At 44.1% G+C, this 17,887-nt stretch overlaps 1 protein-coding gene across 1 annotated transcript in view; it reads left to right on the top strand.

Moving 5' to 3' along the window:
• LOC129702747 (carcinoembryonic antigen-related cell adhesion molecule 7-like) overlaps positions 1–17,887 on the top strand; it is a 134,651-nt gene that overhangs the window by 108,584 nt on the left and 8,180 nt on the right. Inside the window, exons 2-7 of the mRNA XM_055644689.1 lie at positions 9,225–9,530; positions 10,586–10,852; positions 13,408–13,497; positions 14,428–14,481; positions 16,415–16,441; positions 16,548–16,580. Coding sequence (XP_055500664.1) covers positions 9,230–9,530; positions 10,586–10,852; positions 13,408–13,497; positions 14,428–14,481; positions 16,415–16,441; positions 16,548–16,580 — 772 coding nt within the window. The 5' untranslated portion in view covers positions 9,225–9,229. The remainder of the gene's footprint in view (positions 1–9,224; positions 9,531–10,585; positions 10,853–13,407; positions 13,498–14,427; positions 14,482–16,414; positions 16,442–16,547; positions 16,581–17,887) is intronic.

Raw genomic sequence — 17,887 nt, 5'->3', positions numbered from 1 at the left:
GCGGTGGCAGACAGTGAGGTGTCTGGAGATAATGTGGGAGCAGAGGAGGGGATAATAGGCATGATTAGGGGGAAGACGGGAGAGTCGTGGCGTGGGTTACACAGAAAAGCTGGAGAAACTCAGCGGGTGCAGCAGCATCTATGGAGCGAAGGAAATAGGCAACGTTTCGGGCCGAAACCCTTCTTCAGTCGTGGCGTGAGTGGGTTGGTGGTAGAGGGCCGTAAATTTTACAAAAGGACTGCGGGGTTTGGAGAGGAAGGGGTATGGTTGGAAATGGGCCAGGGGTAGGTAATAGTGATGGTGGCTGTAAGGGTTAAGTTGAACTGGAGCCTACACAGAGACAGTAGTGGCTGGAAAAATAAATTGGTGTCGAGGGAGGGAGGAAGGAAGTAAAAGATAGTTAGACACAAAATGCTGGAGTGATGGGCCTGTCCCACTTGGCGATTTTTTTGTTTTAGGCAACTGCCAGCGACTGTCATTGTCGTAGCAGGTCACTGAAAAACCTGCCACAACCTACTTCATCCTGGCGACAACCTATGTCAGGAGAAGTCAAGCTACGCTCATTGGCGTCAAACCCACTGTCGGCAAAAAACTTTCAACGCGTTGAAAATTTAGCGGCGACCAGAAAGACGCTGCTACATTTTGCGCGACTGAGGAGACTACCCCCGGCGACTACCGGCGAACATGTGGCGAAACTTGTCGCCTGTAGTTGCCTAAAATATCACCTAAGTGGGACAGGCCCATAACTCAGCAGGTCAGGCAGCATCTCTGAAGAAAAGGAATATTTCCTTTTCTCTATTCTCCAGAGATGCTGCCTGAACTGCTGAGTTACTCCAACATTTTGTGTCTATCTTCAGTGCAAACTAGCATCTGCAGTTCCTTCTTACACAAAGAAAAGATAGTTTGGGAAAAGGTGGGCCTGTTTGACAAATTATCTTTTGTTCTGATAGACTTACTGTCACTTTTTTTAGTTTTAGGTTTGTTATTGGCTTGTGTTATTATTGTCTTGTGTTTCGTATAGTGAAAAGCTTTTATTTGCTTGCTATCCAAACAGATCAGATAATACTTTGCATAGTACAATCAAGTCAAACTCTATTTCAATAGATAGAGCGAAGGGGAATATACAGAGTGCAGAATATAGATCTCAGCATCGTAATGCATCAGTTCCATATAACGCATCAGTTTCATAGTGCTCAATACCCGTCTTGAGATCTAACCAGTCCTTTGGTTTATTTATGTTTAATTTGCAAGAAGAAGTTCCATAGACAAAATCCACTGTCCGCAATGGGTTAGAGGTGAATTGGACAGTACCCTAGCTTATCGAGTGGCTTATCGAAGGGCTGTACAGAAGCCTAAAAACTGAGGGGTAAAGGGTGTTCCTGTCTGGTGGTGCACACTTTCAGGGTTCCCTACCGTCTGCCGGATGGGAGCAGGTAGAATAAGGAATGACTGAGGTGGGACGTCTTTGATTATGTTGGCTGGTTTTCAAAGGCTTTGTGAAGTGTAGATGGAGTCATTGGTGGAAAATCTGAGTCTGTGTAATGGACTGGGCTGCATCTACTACTTTCTGCAATTTCCTGTCTTGGGCAGAGCTGTTCTCAAATCAAGCTGTGATGCAACCTGACTATACACTTTCTATGGTGCATCTACAAGTAATCGGCAACAAGTAATCGATAACCCTTATCTTGCTGACACTGAGGGATAGATTACTGTCCTGACACCGTATTGTTATGTTCTCTCTCTCCCTCCCTCCTGTACTCCATCTAATAATTATTCTTGATTTGGCCCACCACAGTGGTGTCGTCTGCAAACGTGTAGATGGAGTTAGAGCTGAATTTGGCCGTACAGTCGTGAGTGTACAGGGAGTATAGTAGGGGACTGAGATTGCATCCTTGCAGGGTGTGGGTGTTGAGAGTTATTGTGGAGGAGGTATTCTCACCTACACACGCTGATTGGGGCCTGTGAGCCAGAAACTCCAGGATTCAATGGCGGGGAGGGGGGGGGGGGTGCAGTACTGATTCCTAGACCCAGGATTTCATTGATGAGTTGTTAAAGGCGTAGCTACAGTTGATAAATAGGTGTCTAATGTAGGGAGATGCCGTCTACTGTGGACCCGTTGCAACGGGAAGCAAACTGCAGTGAATCAAGTAGTTGAAGTCTCTTGAAGCACTTCATGATGGTGGGTGTCAGAGCCACTGGGCGGTGGTCATTGTGGCATGCCACCTTACTTTTCTTTGGCACTGGGTTGATGGTGGGTATTCTTGAAGCAGGTGGGGACCTCGGAATGGATGTCACTTTTTGCCCTTGGACTTGCCCTTCTCATGCTTGTCCAAGCTCTGGAGCTCAGAGCTGCAAATTTCCCATCTGTCGTGCTTCAATAACTTTAAATGCAGCTGGTAGAGCCGCTGCTTCACAGCATTGGAAACCCGCGTTCAATCCTGACCTCGGGTGCTGTGTGTGTGGAGGCCCTTCGGCCCACTGAGTCCACACTACTATGTTATCCCACTTATCCATTCCCTACATACTTGGGGCAATTTACAGAGGGCCAATTAACCTGTAAACCCACATATCTTTGGATGTGGGAGAAAATTTGGAGTATTGTGAGCTGTTTTGAGCTGTTCTATATCTGAAGAAGGATGTGCTGGCTTTGTAGAGGATCCAGAGGAGGTTTCTGAGAATTATCCCAGGGATGATTGGTTTAACATATGATGAGCATTTGACGCCACTGGGCTTGTGCTTACTAACTAGAGTTTAGAAGGGTGAAGGGGGACCTCATTAAAACTTACCGATTAGTGAAAGACCTGGATAGAGTTGATGTGGGGAGGATGTTTCCACTAGTGGGAGAGTCTAGGACCAGAGGCCTTGGCCTCAGAATAAAAGGACGTACCTTTAGAAAGGAAATGAAAAGGATTTTATGTAGTCAGAGAGTGGTGAATATGTGGAATTCATTGCCACTGAAGGGTGTTTAGGCCCATGGATATTTTTAACATGGAGATCGATAGGTTCTTGATTAGTACGGGTGTCAAGGGTTAAGGGGAGAAGGCAGGAGAATTGGGTTGAGAAGAAAAGCTCTCTGATTGCCATGATTGAATGGAGGAGTAGAACTTGTTAAAGCTGTGAAATGTAGGCCAGAATTGTTGTTGAACCTGAAACCAGAAGGAGAGTTCTGGGGAAAAACCTAACAAATCAGACTATGTCTCCAGAGAGAGAGAGAGAAACTGAAGTAATATCCCAGATGAATAAACTTACAACAGATGTGGCCAGCTATGATACACCAGCGGACAAAACAAGTGATCTGAAATTGTTCAATTATATATTGACGATCAAAGACACTGCCTCAAAAAAAGACACAAAATGCTGGAGTAACTCAGCGGGCAGCATCTGTGGAGAACATAGGAAGTTTAGTTTATTATTGTCATGTGTACTGAGGTACAATCAAAAGCTTTTTGTTGCATGCTATCCAGTCAACGGAAAGACTATCGATGATTACAATCAAACCTACCACAATGTACAGATGCAGACAAAGGGTATAACATTTAGTGCAAAATGAAGTCCAATTAAAGATAGTTCAGAGGTCTCCAATGTGGTAGATGGGGGGTCAGGACCGCTCTCTGGCTGGTATGCATTTTCAAACTTCTGTACCTCTTGCCTGATGGGAGTGGGGAGAAGAGGGTGTGACCGGGTTGATTATGGATGTTTCGGGTCGAGACCCTTCTTCAAATCATCCCCTCCTCTCCCATCAACACATGTCTGCTGTTTGGGACTTTATCTTACCTATACACTTTCCCCAATCATGCCCGCAACTTCAAACGAACTTGTTTAATCACTAGTGGTCAGGTGTTTAATTTAAAACGTTTGCTTTAGGATTATTACTGACAGGTGTACTGAGGTACATTGAAAATGGTTTGCATTTCATCATTAACTTTATTTCTCTTTCAACATTTGCACTCTGGCCTGCTGAGTACTTTCAGCATTTTCTATTTTTATTCTGGATTTTCAGCGACCAGTTTTTGTTTTGACTTTCAATTAATTGCTCTACTGTTGTCTTCCTTCCTGTGAGTCTGGAGATTCCTTCCTGAGCTTTGCCCCTCAAACTTTATCCTCCTTCGCCTGGGCTGCCTGCTGAATAATCCCCTTAAGTGACTAAACCTTGTTTTCTTTGATGCAAGTAATGTGGAATGCTTGACATGATTTTGCCATGTAAAGATAGAAGATACACAGAAGTTAAGGCACAAAGTGCTGGAGTAACTCAGCATGCTGCGGGTCAGGCAGCACCTCTGGACAACATGGAGAGGTGATGTTCCTGACCTGCTGAGTTACTCCACACTTTTTTGTATCATTTGCAGTTCCTTGTATCTCGTGAAGTGTGAAATATTTGTGCTAGATAAACTATGGGAGTATATTATCCAGCTTGCACCTCCCTACTAAAAGAAGGGTCCTGACCCAAAATCTTTTTTTTTGTTGTTGTAAATCAGCATCTGCAGTTCCTTGTGTCAATTATAGAAGTTGTCTTCTTCATTTTACATCCTGCACATGAGCTCATTATTTACTGCTGTAATCTAGGATTAGCTTGAGTTTATTCTCTTGTTGGTGAACACATTCCTTGCTATCTATCTTGGACACAGCCCCGTCAGTCTTTTATCTCTATGTTCCAGCTACCCTGTGATACCACTTTCTCGTCCACTCTCAACACACTCGTGGGAATTTACAGAGGGCCAATTAATCTGCAAATCTCCATGTCTTTAGAATGTGGGAGGAAACCCACACGGTCGCAGGGAGATAGTGCAACGTCCACACAGAGAGCACTCAAGATCCGGATTCAAACCGGGTCCCTGGTGCTGTGAGGCAGCAACTCTACTGCTGTGCCGACCAAATGGTGCTCTGGGATTTAGGCCCAATGAGAATAAAGGATTAACAATATATTTGCAAGTCAGATTGTGTGTAACTTGTAAAGGCACTGACCATTATTGTGTTCCTATATGTACTTTGTCATTGATTCATAGTTTTTCAGCACAGAAACAGGCCCTTCAGCCCAACTCATCCTTGCAAACCGATATCTATGAAGGCTAGTACAATTTGAGAACGTTTGGTTGATGTCCCTCTAAACCTTTCCTACTCCTGCGCCATCAGGTGGCGCCATCAATGACTGCCTCGCCAACAGTCTGTCTGTCCGTCCTTTCCGTCTTTGGGTTTTAACATTATGTGTTAAATGTATGTTTTTAATGTTCTTTAGCTTGTTTTAGGTTGGGGGGAGGGTGAAACTTTTTCTAATCTCCTACCTCGACGGAGATGCGATTTAAAAATCTTTATTTATTCATTTGTTATTTATTTATTTTTCTCTTTCCGGTTTTGTATCTCCGTCCGCTCTGCAGCCTAACATTGGGGAGTTGGCGGCCTTTACTGGAGACTGACTGTTGTGAGCTACACCACGGGGAGCCTACGGGACTTTAACATCGCGTAGCCCGCAATCCTTTTGCCAGGGATTGACCTCAGAGCTCCAACCGCGGGTGCTTGTGGACTTTAACACCGCGGAGCCCGTGGTCTCTGGTCAGAGACAGATTTCGGGAACTCCAAGACGTGGGAGTTTCGACAGCCCCAATGCGGAAGCTTCAACTGCCTAGATGCAGGAGCTTCAACCGCCAGCAGCGGGAGCTTCGATCGCCCCAATGGATGGTTCAACTGTCCCAACCGCGGGAGAATAAAGAGGAAGATTGGACTTTTTTGCCTTCCATCACAGTGAGGAATGTGGGGAATCTGCTGTGGTGAATGTTTGTTAACTTTTATGTAGTTGTGTGTCTTGTTGCTTTTTTTTTCGTATGGCTGTTTGGTAATTCGTATATCTCTGTACCTTAATTGGTACATGTGACAATAAAAGTCCTTTGAAACCTATACAAACGCTTTCTGAAAGTTGTTAGAATCACAGTGTACAGCACGGAAACGAGCTCTTTGGCCCAACTCATCCATGCCGATGAAGATCTACCTAAGCTAGTCCCATTCGCCTGCGTTTGGTCCTTATATCCCTCTAAACCTTTCCTATTCATGTACCTTTCCCTAAGCCTTAAATGCCAATGTAGAAGCTACCTTGACCACCTTCCTCTAGCAGTTTGCTGGTTTGGGGATTGTTTCTCAAGGTTTCACGGTCAGTTTATTGTCACATGTACCAATTAAGGTACAGTGAATTTCGAATTACCATACAGCCATACTAAGTGAAAAGCAACAAGACACACAACCACATCAAATAAAAATTAACATGAACATCCACCACAGCGGCTCCCCACATTCCTCATTGTGATGGAAGGTGATAAAGTCCAATCTTCTCCCTCTATATTCTCTCGCAGTCAGGGCTGTCGAACCATCTGCAGTCGGGGCGATCAACGCTCCCACAGCCGGTGATCTGAATCCCTCGCGTCGGGATGATCGAAACTTCCGCATCGGGGCGGTTGAAACTCTCTGCGGCTTGGAGGTCCCGAATTGATCTCTAACCAGGGATGGCGGGCTGCACGATATTAAAGTCTGCAGGCCGGTCCACAGTCGATCCCCGGCAAAGGGATCGCAAGCTCCACGATAGTAAGTCCGTGCCGCGCCCCTGGTTGAAGCGCCGGGTAGGTCTCCAGGAAAGGCCGCGCCACTCCACGATGTTAGGCCGCAGTGGGAACGGAGATACGATACAGAAAAAAATCGCATCTCCGTCGAGGTAAGAGATTGAAAAAAAGTTGCCCCCAGAGTATAGGAGCAGGGAGGTTCTACTGCAGTTGTACAGGGTCTTGGTGAGACCACACCTGGAGTATTGTGTACAGTTTTGGTCTCCTAATCTGAGGAAATACATTCTTGCCATAGAGGGAGTACAGAGAAGGTTCACCAGACTGATTCCTGGGATGTCAGGACTTTCATATGAAGAAAGAATGGATAGACTCAGCTTGTACTCGCTAGAATTTAGAAGATTGAGGGGGAATCTTGTGGAAACTTACAAAATTCTTAAGGGGTTGGACAGGCTAGATGCAGGAAGATTGTTCCCGATGTTGGGGAAGTCCAGAACGAGGGGTCACAGTTTAAGGATAATGGGGGAAATCTTTTAGGACCGAGATGAGAAAAACATTTTTCACACAGAGAGCGGTGAATCTCTGGAATTCTCTGCCACAGAGGGTAGTTGAGGCCAGTTCATTGGCTATATTTAAGAGGGAGTTAGATGTGGCCCTTGTGGCTAAAGGGATCAGGGGGTATGGAGAGAAGGCAGGTACAGGATACTGAGTTGGATGATCAGCCATGATCATATTGAATGGTGTTGCGGGCTTGAAGGGCCTAATGGCCTACTCCTATACCTATTTTCTATGTTTCTATGTATATGGAATGAGCTGCCACTAGAGGTTTTTGAGGTGGGTGCAATAACAGCATTTAAAAGCCACGGTGCAAGTATAATTGCAATGTTTACAGTACATTTGAAGGAGCACATGTATAGGAAAGGTTTAGTGGGAAATTGGCCAAATGCAGGCAGGTCGCTTAGATGGGGCACCTATGTCGGCATGGGCAAGTTTATTATATTGTCAGGTGTACCAAGGTACAGTGAATGCTCTTTGTTACATGCTATCCAGTCAGCGGAGAAACTATACCTCATTACAATTGAGCCGTTCATAGTGTAGAGATACATTATATTGGGAATTACATTTAGTGCAAGGTAAAGTCCAATTGCAGATAGTTCAAGAGTCACCAAAAAAGTAGATAGTAGCTTGGGACCACCTTCTAGTTGATAGGATTGTTCAGTTACCTGATAGCTGAGCTGGGAAGAAGTTGAGCCAAAGGGGCTGTTTTTGTGCTGCTTGACTCTATGGCTAATTTCAATGTCCCTGGCCCATTCTTTGAGATAAATTGGGCTAAAACACTGTGTAGTATTGGTTTATTTTCATCGCATGTAACGAGGTACAGTGGAAACGTTGTCTTTGTGCTCTCTGGGCAGATCATACCAGCCAAGAGTGCAACGGGTAGTGGAAAAGCAGAACTAAACAGTGCAGAATGTATTGTTACAGGTATGGAGAAAGTGCAGATTAAAAATACGATGAGGGTTTGACATTTTTTTAAAATTTTAACTCAATACTTTTACTCGGTATTCCCTTTCTACCTCAATACATAGATTGAGTTTTTTTTAATGGATTTCAGCAAGCCTGTGTTCCGAAAAAGGGTTGATTTGCATGTTTCTGAGTTTTATAATTTGCAATTCTGCTCGTATTGTAATAATTCAGCTCTTTCCTGTTCATTTTAAAATGCTCAAAAAAAATCATACAGGTGGTATTTAAGCATACTTTGATCTGAAGGCAGAAAAAGTGATTAGAAGGCAGCAAAAAGTCATTTTTTATGGAATTTCAAATTGTTGATAAAAGGGAATTATAGTATAGTTGACTTTATTATCACGTGTACTGATGCACAATGAAAATCTTGTTGTGTGCTATCCTGTCAGCGAAAAGACTATATATGATTACCATCAAGCCATCCATAGTGGACAGATACAGGATAAAGGGTATAATGTTTAGTGTAAGATCAAGTCCAGTAAAGTCTGATTAAAATTCGTCTGAGGGTCCCCAATGAGGCAGATGGGAGATTAGGGCCGCTCTCTAGTTGGTGAGAGGACGTTTCAGTTTCTTCACACTGATTGTAGTCGGGTGGGGGGAGGGAAGGAGGGGGAAAAGGAAAGGGGAGAATAAGCTAGAAGAGAGGTGGGGGGGCAGGACAAAGCATGGCAAGTGATAGGTGGTTACAGCTGAGGGGCGTTTTGATTGACAAATGGGTTGACAAAAGGCTGTTCGATATGGAATGAAGAGACGCAAAATGTAAAGCTAGAGGAAGGGACAGGCACATGGATAGGAAAGGTTTAGAGGGATATTGGCCAAATGTGGGTAGGTGGAACTGCTGTAGATGGGGCATGTTAGTCTGCATTGGCAAGTTGGGCATAAGGTCCTGTTTCTACGCTGTAAGACTCTATGGATGTAGGTAGACGGGAACAGGGGAAGGAAGGTGGGGAAAAGGGGACGGGTTAGTGGGAGAAATAGGTGCGCATCTTGGTGGGGTAGATGGAAGTGGAGACAGGAAAAAGGGAGTGCTGTTGGTTAGTTACCTAATAATCCAGACTAAGGTGCAGTCCTAGTGTAAAATATTCCTTTAGTTTTCATGGAGTTGTTGTTTAGTGCTTGTCAGATTTATCTGTCTAACTAACTTTTTTTTTTTCTCTTTCTCAGTTTCAATGTGCAAGTCTTCCAACATTCAATTAGTAAACGGGCTAGAGGGCTCCGATGTAATGTTTTCTTTCACGAGACCTCCAAAGACAGATGAAATTCTATTCACGTTTGAAGGCAACAAGGTGCTTGAGTGGGAAGTCGACAGTAATATTTCCTACTTTGGAAAATTCTCTGAAAGAGCTAACTTAATAGAAAATACTATAATGATAAAGAATTTGCTGCTGAATGATTCCGGGATATATAAGCTTTCTTTCACATCTACAGCAGGTACTGTTAGTGAAGAGATTTACCAGCTAATTGTGTATGGTGAGTATCATCTGTGTCTTATTGAAACCTGAATTAAAATGTTTTAGTATTAGATGTTCTCACAAATGTGTTATTCGTGTGTGTGTGTGAGGTCTTTGCCTTTTGTGTGTATTTATGATGAAGAAAACCTTGCAGTGCAGTCAAGTGTGGACTTCCATGCCATTAGGGTGTTTTATTATTAATGTTTTATTATTATTAATGTTTAGTATTTTCTGAGTGGCATGTAACTATCAATCTATGCCATGTTGTTACTTGTGGGCGGAGTACCAAGGCAAATTCCTTGTATGTGAATACTTGGCCAATAAACTTATTTACTTTACTTTACTTGGTTTGAATTTTAGAAATACAGCACAGAAACAATCCCTTCAGCCCAATGAGTCCATACCAATCACCCGTTCACACTAGTTCTATGTTATCCCACTCTCTCTCGTCCACTCCCTACATACTCGGGGCATTTTTTACAGAGGCCAATTAACCTACAAATCCGCACGTCGTTTTTTTTTTTTTAGTTTAGTGATAACAGGCACTTCGGCCGACCGAGTCCATGCTGACCATCGATCACCCATTCACACTAGTTCTGTTATCTCGTATTCTCATCCACTACGTACACACCAGGGGCAATTTTACTCATCAGTCTCAAGAAGGGTCCCAAACCGAAATGTCACCTATCCATGTTCTCCAGAGATGCTGCCTGACACGCTGAGTTACTCCACCACTTTGTGTCCTTTTGTGTAAACCAGCATCTGCGGCTCCTTGTTTCTACAAGGATACTTTAAGCTGACAAACCCCCATTTCTTTGGTATGTGGGAGCACCCGGAGGAAACCCACGCAGTCACAGGGGGAAAATGCAAACTCCGTACACATAGCAACCTTAGTCAGGATCGAACCTGGGTCTCTGGAGCTATAAGGCAGCAACTCTATCACCATGCCGCCGTGATCTGTTTGGATAGCAAGCAGATCAAAGCTTTTCACTGATGAGATGAGTGAAATGAGAGCGTTAAGTTTACCAACATTTTACAGTGTTTGCCTAATTAAGACTTTTCTTTCAATTGTAGTACCACTTTCGAAGCCAACAATTAGCTGTGTCGCAAATGACTCCATTATTCACCTGAACTGCTTTGTAACAGAACCTGCTACAATGGAATGGAAGCATGAAAACAGTACAGTGCAGCAAGGTGGACATTTTAATTTAACTCTTGAAGGAACCAGCCTGGCAATATTGAATCCTAAAGAATCTTCTGGTGAATATACATGCATCGTGAGGCAACCAGGAGAGGTGGTTCGGAGCGACCCTTTTAACATAAAAGGATGTTTTAAAAATGGTAAGACTATTATAAGAAAACATTTGTTTTTAGATCGTTTTTTTTAACAATGTGCACTTTATCTTAATTTAGAACCAGTGTGGCATTCACAAACTTATTGCTACATGGTTATGTTGGTGACCAACATGTATATTAGTTTCATTTTGAAAAAATATGCTGTGGCTGGTGAACTTATTTAAAGTATGGTTCAAATATAATGTTAAATCATGGAGTCCAGGTATTACTGAATGTGCAGAAAGGAACTGCGGATGCTTGTTTTGTTCTGATGTAGACAAAAATGCTGGAGAAACTCAGCAGGTAAGGCAGCATCTATGGAGCGACGGAAATAGGCAATGTTTCGGGTCGAGACCCTTCCGTTGTAGCTATGTTGCAGTGGGAGCAGTTGGAAGAAGGGTCTCAACCCGAAACGTTGCCTATTTCCTTCGCTCCATAGATGCTCCTCATCTGCTGAGTTTCTCCAGCATTTTTGTCTACCTTTGATTTTCCAGCATCTGCAGTTCCTTCTTGAATGTTTTGTTCTGATGATTGATTTGGTTTGATGATGATTTCCAGAAGGGTCCCGACCCGAAACGTCGCCCATCCTTTTTCTCTAGAGATGCTGCCTGCCCGTTGAGTTACTCCAGCACTTTGTGTCGATCTCGGGTTTAGTTTAGTTTAGAGAAACAACGTGGAAACGTGCGCTTCGGCCCACCGAGTCCACACTGGCCAGCGAACCCCTCACACTAACACTATCCTACAAACACACCCACTCTCACTCTCACACTCACTCTCTTTTACTGGAGCCAGTTAACCTACAAACAAGTACATCTTTGAGGAGTAGAAGGCAACCGGAACAACCAGAGAAAACCAGCGCAGGTCATGGGGAGAACATACGAACTCCGTAAAGACAGCGCCAGGATCTGTTGGCAGGATCAAACCCGCAACTCTAACGCTGTGCCGCCCTGAACCTAGTGTGTTGTTCTGTTTCTGCCTCAACTCGAAAATTAAATTTAAAGTTAAGTGGATCGGGTAACATACTCGAGTAGAAGGAGCATAAATCTACTGAAAAAACACAGTTCTGGAGTAACTTAATTCAATGATTCTTTATTATCACATGGACAGACATACAGTTAAATTCTTTATTGCATACAGTTCAGTAATGTATTGCCATACCTAAGCTCACTCCTCGATTAGCACAAAGAGCATAGAAATAATCCACAGAGACCGCACGCAATGGACGGCAGGTTTTGGTGCCATTTTCAAAGTCCAGTCTGCACATTGAGTCTTCTGGAGCACCGCCCAATCCATGCAAGCCCCAGGCTGCTGCGGGGCCTCAGTGGGTCAGGCAGTATCTGTGGAGGGAATGGACAGAACATTAGAACATTTCAGGTCGGGACCCGTCTTCAGATTGTAATAGGGGGTAGAAAGCTGGAAAAAGAGGGGGGGGGGCAGGTCAAAACCTGGGGAGGGATATGGATACCGGTAAGGGGGGACTGATTGGTAGATGGGTAGAGTAAGAGACAAGCTGGAGGTGAAAAGGAGAAACAAGGGTGTGGGATGAGAAGAGTGAAATGTAGCCAGAGGAATAGATGTAGGGGTGAAAGAAGCAGGAGAGGGGTGGGATAGTGGAGAAATGTGGGGGGCGGGGGGCACAGAAAAGGGAGATGGAGATTCTGTTCACGCGTTTGGTGAAAAGGTCTGCGCGTTTGGTTCAGCTGCCTAATAACAGCTGGGAAGAAACTGTCCCTGAATCCGGATGTGTGTTTTCCCGCTTCTGTACCTCTTGCCAGAGGGGACATGAGGGAGTGGCCGGGGTGCGACTTGTCCTTGATTATGCTGGTGTCCTTGCCAAAGCCGCGCAAGGTGTAGATGGTCAGTGGAAGGGATGTTGGTTTGCGTGATGGTCTGGGCTGCGTTGACAATTCTGTGCAATTTCTTGCCGTCTATGGAGTAGACAGGATGCAGCAACCGGTGGTTTAGGGCTCCCAGCTTTGTAGCTGTGACTCATGATTCCAGTAAGCAATCTCCATGATACTGCCTTCCTCAGAGTCATGGGGAGAGAGGAGGGCACCAGTCTTGTCTAACTACAGGCAAGGAGGTAGGAGTAGATTATTTTAATCAAGATCTGTTCATGGATGCACTTCAGTCACAGCACAGAAACAGGGCCTTGGGTCCAACTTGCCCACGCCGACCAAGAAGCCCCATCTACATTAGTCCTACCTGCCCACGTTTGGCCCATATTCAAGTCTAATATCTGATTAGTTCCAATATGTGTATTCCAGGTATACATGTTGCAGTAGGATCATTCAGTAATTGATCCCATTGGTTGAGCTCATTTAACACGTGATATATTGAATCCAGTACATTTCATGAACTGAGTAAATAGTGCTGGAGGAACTCTGTGGGTCACGCAGCATCTGTGGAGGGAATGGGCAGAATGAAGAGGGGATCCAACCCTAAAATTTGCCGGCCTATTCCCTCCACAGATGCTGCCCAACCTGCTGAGTTACTCCAGCATTTTGTGTCTATATCTTCTGTTGACATTTTTTTCTCAATTTTTTTAAATCTTTCTTTAGAAGAGGGACGAAATCATATCCTGCTGGCTATAGCAATAATTCTGATCATATTAGTTATTGTTGCCGTTTTATGTTGGTGTTTATTTAAACGTAAGTATTCACCTTCTCTACTTTCTTAATAAATTAATGTTGAATGTGATACGGACTGATTTTTGAGACTGTACCAGTGAAAGCATCTTAGCTCCTCCAATATAACAACTATGGTCAGTTGAAACAGAAACGCCTCATTCTACTTTAGATAGATAAGAGATACAGCAAGGAGCATTGGGTCCCTAACATCCATCAACCATCCATTCGCGACTCATCCCTTTATTCTCCCCACATTCTCACACTAGGGGCAATTTACGGAGGCTGATTAACCTTCCAACCCACACGTCTTTGGGATGTGGGAAGAAACCCACACACACACACAGGGAGAATGTGTAAACTCCACACAGACAGCAGCCATGGTCGGGATCGAACCCGAGTCGCTGGAGCTGTGAGACCAGCTCTACCAGCTGCGCCACCCCACCAATTTGTCCATTGCTTCTCAATCAAATCTCATTCCATCCTCCTCTGCTTCCCCTATTTACATAGGTAGGAGCTAAAAAAATAAAATCCATGGTGTCCTAGGAAATACCGATAGCTTTAGACCAGATAGAGAGCAGAACCTGCTTTGCCCCCTTGCAGAACCCGATTTATTCTGGCCTTTTCTCACCTCCAATTTATTCCCTTGCCAACACCTCTACTTGCAATCTGAAGAAAGGTTTCAAACGTCACCTATTCATTTTCTCCAGAGAAGGTGCCTGACCTGCTGAGTTACTCCAGCGTTTTGTGTCTGTCTTCACAAGATGCCAAATGTGGTCTGACCAGTACCTTATAAAGCCTCTGCATTCAATGCATTGAATTGCTAAAATACAGGATCAGTGTGCCTGTGGCTCTTTACAATAGCCAGGATGATGAACAAGCTTCATACAGAATTTGTCAGTCAGAAATTGCTCTCGTGCCATCTTGCAATTGATTTGTTTCCTTTTTTTTAAGGCGATGCTAAGAATGAATACAAACAACCTTGCGGAAAGCGTGAATCTTCACAAGGTAACCCACCAAATCCTAGTAGAAACTTGGAAGACTAGATTTATTGTGTAGGAAATCTGAAGAAGGGTCTCGACCTGAAATGTCACCCATTTCTTCTCTCCAGAGATGCCGTCTGTCTGCTGAGTTACTCCAGCTTTTTGTGTCTACGGTTTAGATTTATTACTGTGGCAGTCTAGGACTGAAGGCCATATCCCTAGGATAAAAGGACAAACCTTTAGAAAGGTGATGAGAAGGAATCTCTTTAGTCGGAGGGTGGTGAATCTGTGGAATTCATTGCCACAGAAAGCTGTGGAGGCCGTTGATGGATATATTTAAGGCAGAAATAGATAGTTCTTGATTAATACGGATGTCGGGGGTTATTGTGAGAACGCAGCAGAATGAGGTTGAGAGGGAAAGATAGATCAGCCATGGCGGAGTGAACTTGATGGACAGAATAGCCTAATTCTGCTCCTATAACTCATGAACTGTTATTGTCATGTATACTGCTGTACAATGGAAAGCTTTGTTTTGCATGCTATCCAAACAGATCAGATATACCTGACAATGATACAATCAGTTCAAGCTTGAGAGCGAAGGGGAGGATAGTGCAGAATATAGTTTTCAGCATTGTCGCTCACCAGTTCCACAGACAAAGTCCAATGTCCACAATGGGGTAGAGGTGAATCGGAGAACACCCTAGCTTATGTAAGGGCTGTTCAGAAGCCTGATAACAGAGGGGAAGAAGCTGTTCCCGAATGTGGCAGTGCACGCTTTCAAGCTTCTATACCCAAGGTATAAAACATTTGGCTATTCAAGCCTGCACTGTCTAATAATGATTGTGCATAATGCTCTCTGTCAATGCCATATTCCTGCCCTCTCCCTACACCTCAAAGGCTTGCGAATCTGGAAGTCTCTCTCATCTACTAGTTTGCCATAGAACATAGAACAGTACAGCATAGGAATAGGCTTTTTTACAGAGTGGTGGGTACCTGGAACGCATGGCCAATGTTGGTGGTGGAGGCAGATACGGTAGTTGCGTTTAAGAGGCTTTTATACTGGCACATGGATATATTGGGAATGGAGGGTTAGTGATCATGTGCAGGAGGAGGAGATTAGTTTAACCTGGCATCATGTTTGGCACAGGCATTGTGGGCTGAAAGGCCTGTACCTGTATTGGTCCATGTTGGACCTTTAAACTTTAAAGATATCGCTCGGAAACAGGCCCGTCACCCTACCGAGTCCGTACCGACAAGCAATCATCCCCGTACACTAGCACTATCTATACTCTAGAAACAATTTTACAATTTTTAACCAAAACCAATTAACCTACAAATCCACACGTCTTTGGAGTGTGGGAGAAAACAGGAGCACCTGGTGAAAACCCACACGATCACAGTGAGAATGTATAATCTCTGCGCAGACAGCACCCATAATCAGAATGGAACCCGGTTCTCTGACGTTGTGAGACAGCAACTTTACCACTGCGCCACTGTGTTGACCTCTTGCAATGAAGGCCAGCTTACCATTTGTCACGGTAACTGCTTACTATACCTCAATCAACATGGCTTCAGGTTCCCAACCCGAAACATCACCTGACCATTCCCTCTGCAGATGCTACCTAACCTGCTGAGTTCCTCCAGCACTTCATCTTTAGATCCGAGATCCAGCATCTGCAGTTCCTTGTGTCCAACCATGCATCTGTTGGAAGAACACAGCAGGTTGAGCAGCATCAATGGAGGGAAATAAATAATCCACCAAAACACCTCAATCACTTTTTGTTTGAAACCAAATTCTAAATTGCTCCTAGCCCTCACACTTGTTATTTTTCTGATAACTTTGTAATTCTTATTGGATGCAATACTGTACATAATTGCTTATATGGGTGTAATCGTAAATATTCTTTGCAATTCTTCCATTTGTGACATTAATTTTTGCACTTTTATTCCTGTCGAAGATGTAGAAGCCAAACCCGAATCAGCCGGTGAGTATGTTACAATCCTTAGTAACTGTTATAATCATGAATATTCTACTTCCTGACTTTTTTTTCTTTTTTATGATTTGGGTTTTTTATCTTTTTTTTCATGCAGAAGGCGAAGAAGAGAGAAAGCCTGTATTAGCAGGTGTGTATGTCACAATCCTTATACCTGAAGGTAGACATAACATTCTGGAGTAATTCAGCGGGTCAGGCAGCATCTCTGGAGAAAAGGAATAGGTGACTTTTTGGGTTTGAACCCTTCCTCAGACTTGAATATAGAGAAGGCCAAAACAAAATGGGGCCAGACAGCCGGCAACAGATGACCTCGGGAAGGGTTGAGTCCATAATGGCCTATTGTTGGCTGGGGAAGATGTGCTAATGACAGGGATACAAGGATGTGAACAGGAATAAATAGAACGACATGGGTGGGGGGTGGGGGCGAAGAATGCCAGAGTTACTTGAAATTAGAGATATCAATGTTGTAATGTGGTTTGTTAGCTACCCAAGTGAAATAAGATGTGCTGTTCCTCCAAATTGTACGTTGTCTCACTGACAATGGAGGCCCAGAACAGAAAGGTCAGTACGAGAATGGGAAGGGGAGTTAAAATGTTTGGCAACCGGGAGATTGTGTAGGCCTTAGTACCTGCAGTTGTAATAGTCCTACAGCATGGAAACAGGCCTTTCAGCCCGACTCGTCCATGCCAACCAAGGCATGTCTTTTCAATGCTGTTATTTGAACCTGAAACAACTACCCCTTCTGGCAGTTCATAAATCAAGGATCTGCAGATACTGGTTTACACAAAAGAACACAAAGTGCTGGGGTAGCTCAGAGGGTCAGGCAGCATCTCTGAAGAACATGGGTAGGTAACGTTTTGGGTTGTGACCCTAAATGTCACCTACTAAGTTCTCCAGAGGTGCTGCCTGTCCCTCTGAGTTACCCCAGCATGTTGTGTCCTCTGGCAGCTCATTCCATATCCCCACAACTCGGAGCCCAATTCAATCTTTCCATTCTCATCTTAAACCTAAGTCCTCTGGTTCTTGATTCCTTTACCCTGGGGAAAGATTCTGTGCATTCACCCTGTCTATTCCCCTCACAATTGTATGAATCTCTATAATATCTTCCCTCAACCTCCTGCACAGCAAGGAATATAGTCCTCGCCTACCCAACCTCTTCCAATAGCTCTGGCCCTTGAGTCCCAACAACATTTTTGTAATTCTTTGCCACACTCTCTCCAGCTCAGTGGCATATTTCCAAAACTGAACATAATAATCCAAATGCAACCTCACTAACATCTTGTACAACTGCATCAATGCCCAAATGTCTATGCTCTGTTCCCTGACTGATGAAGGCCAGCGTGCCAGTAACAAATATTATAGTCAAGAAATCTATTTTACAGAAAAAGTTGGAATTTGTGTTTTAGAAAAGGCAATCCAGTTGCGCAACGGTAGAAT

Source organism: Leucoraja erinacea, chromosome 13 (genome assembly GCF_028641065.1).
Source record: "Leucoraja erinacea ecotype New England chromosome 13, Leri_hhj_1, whole genome shotgun sequence".
Taxonomy (NCBI): domain Eukaryota; kingdom Metazoa; phylum Chordata; class Chondrichthyes; order Rajiformes; family Rajidae; genus Leucoraja; species Leucoraja erinaceus.
Note: the sequence above shows the minus strand (reverse complement) of the source record. Positions and strands in the feature narration are given on the sequence as shown.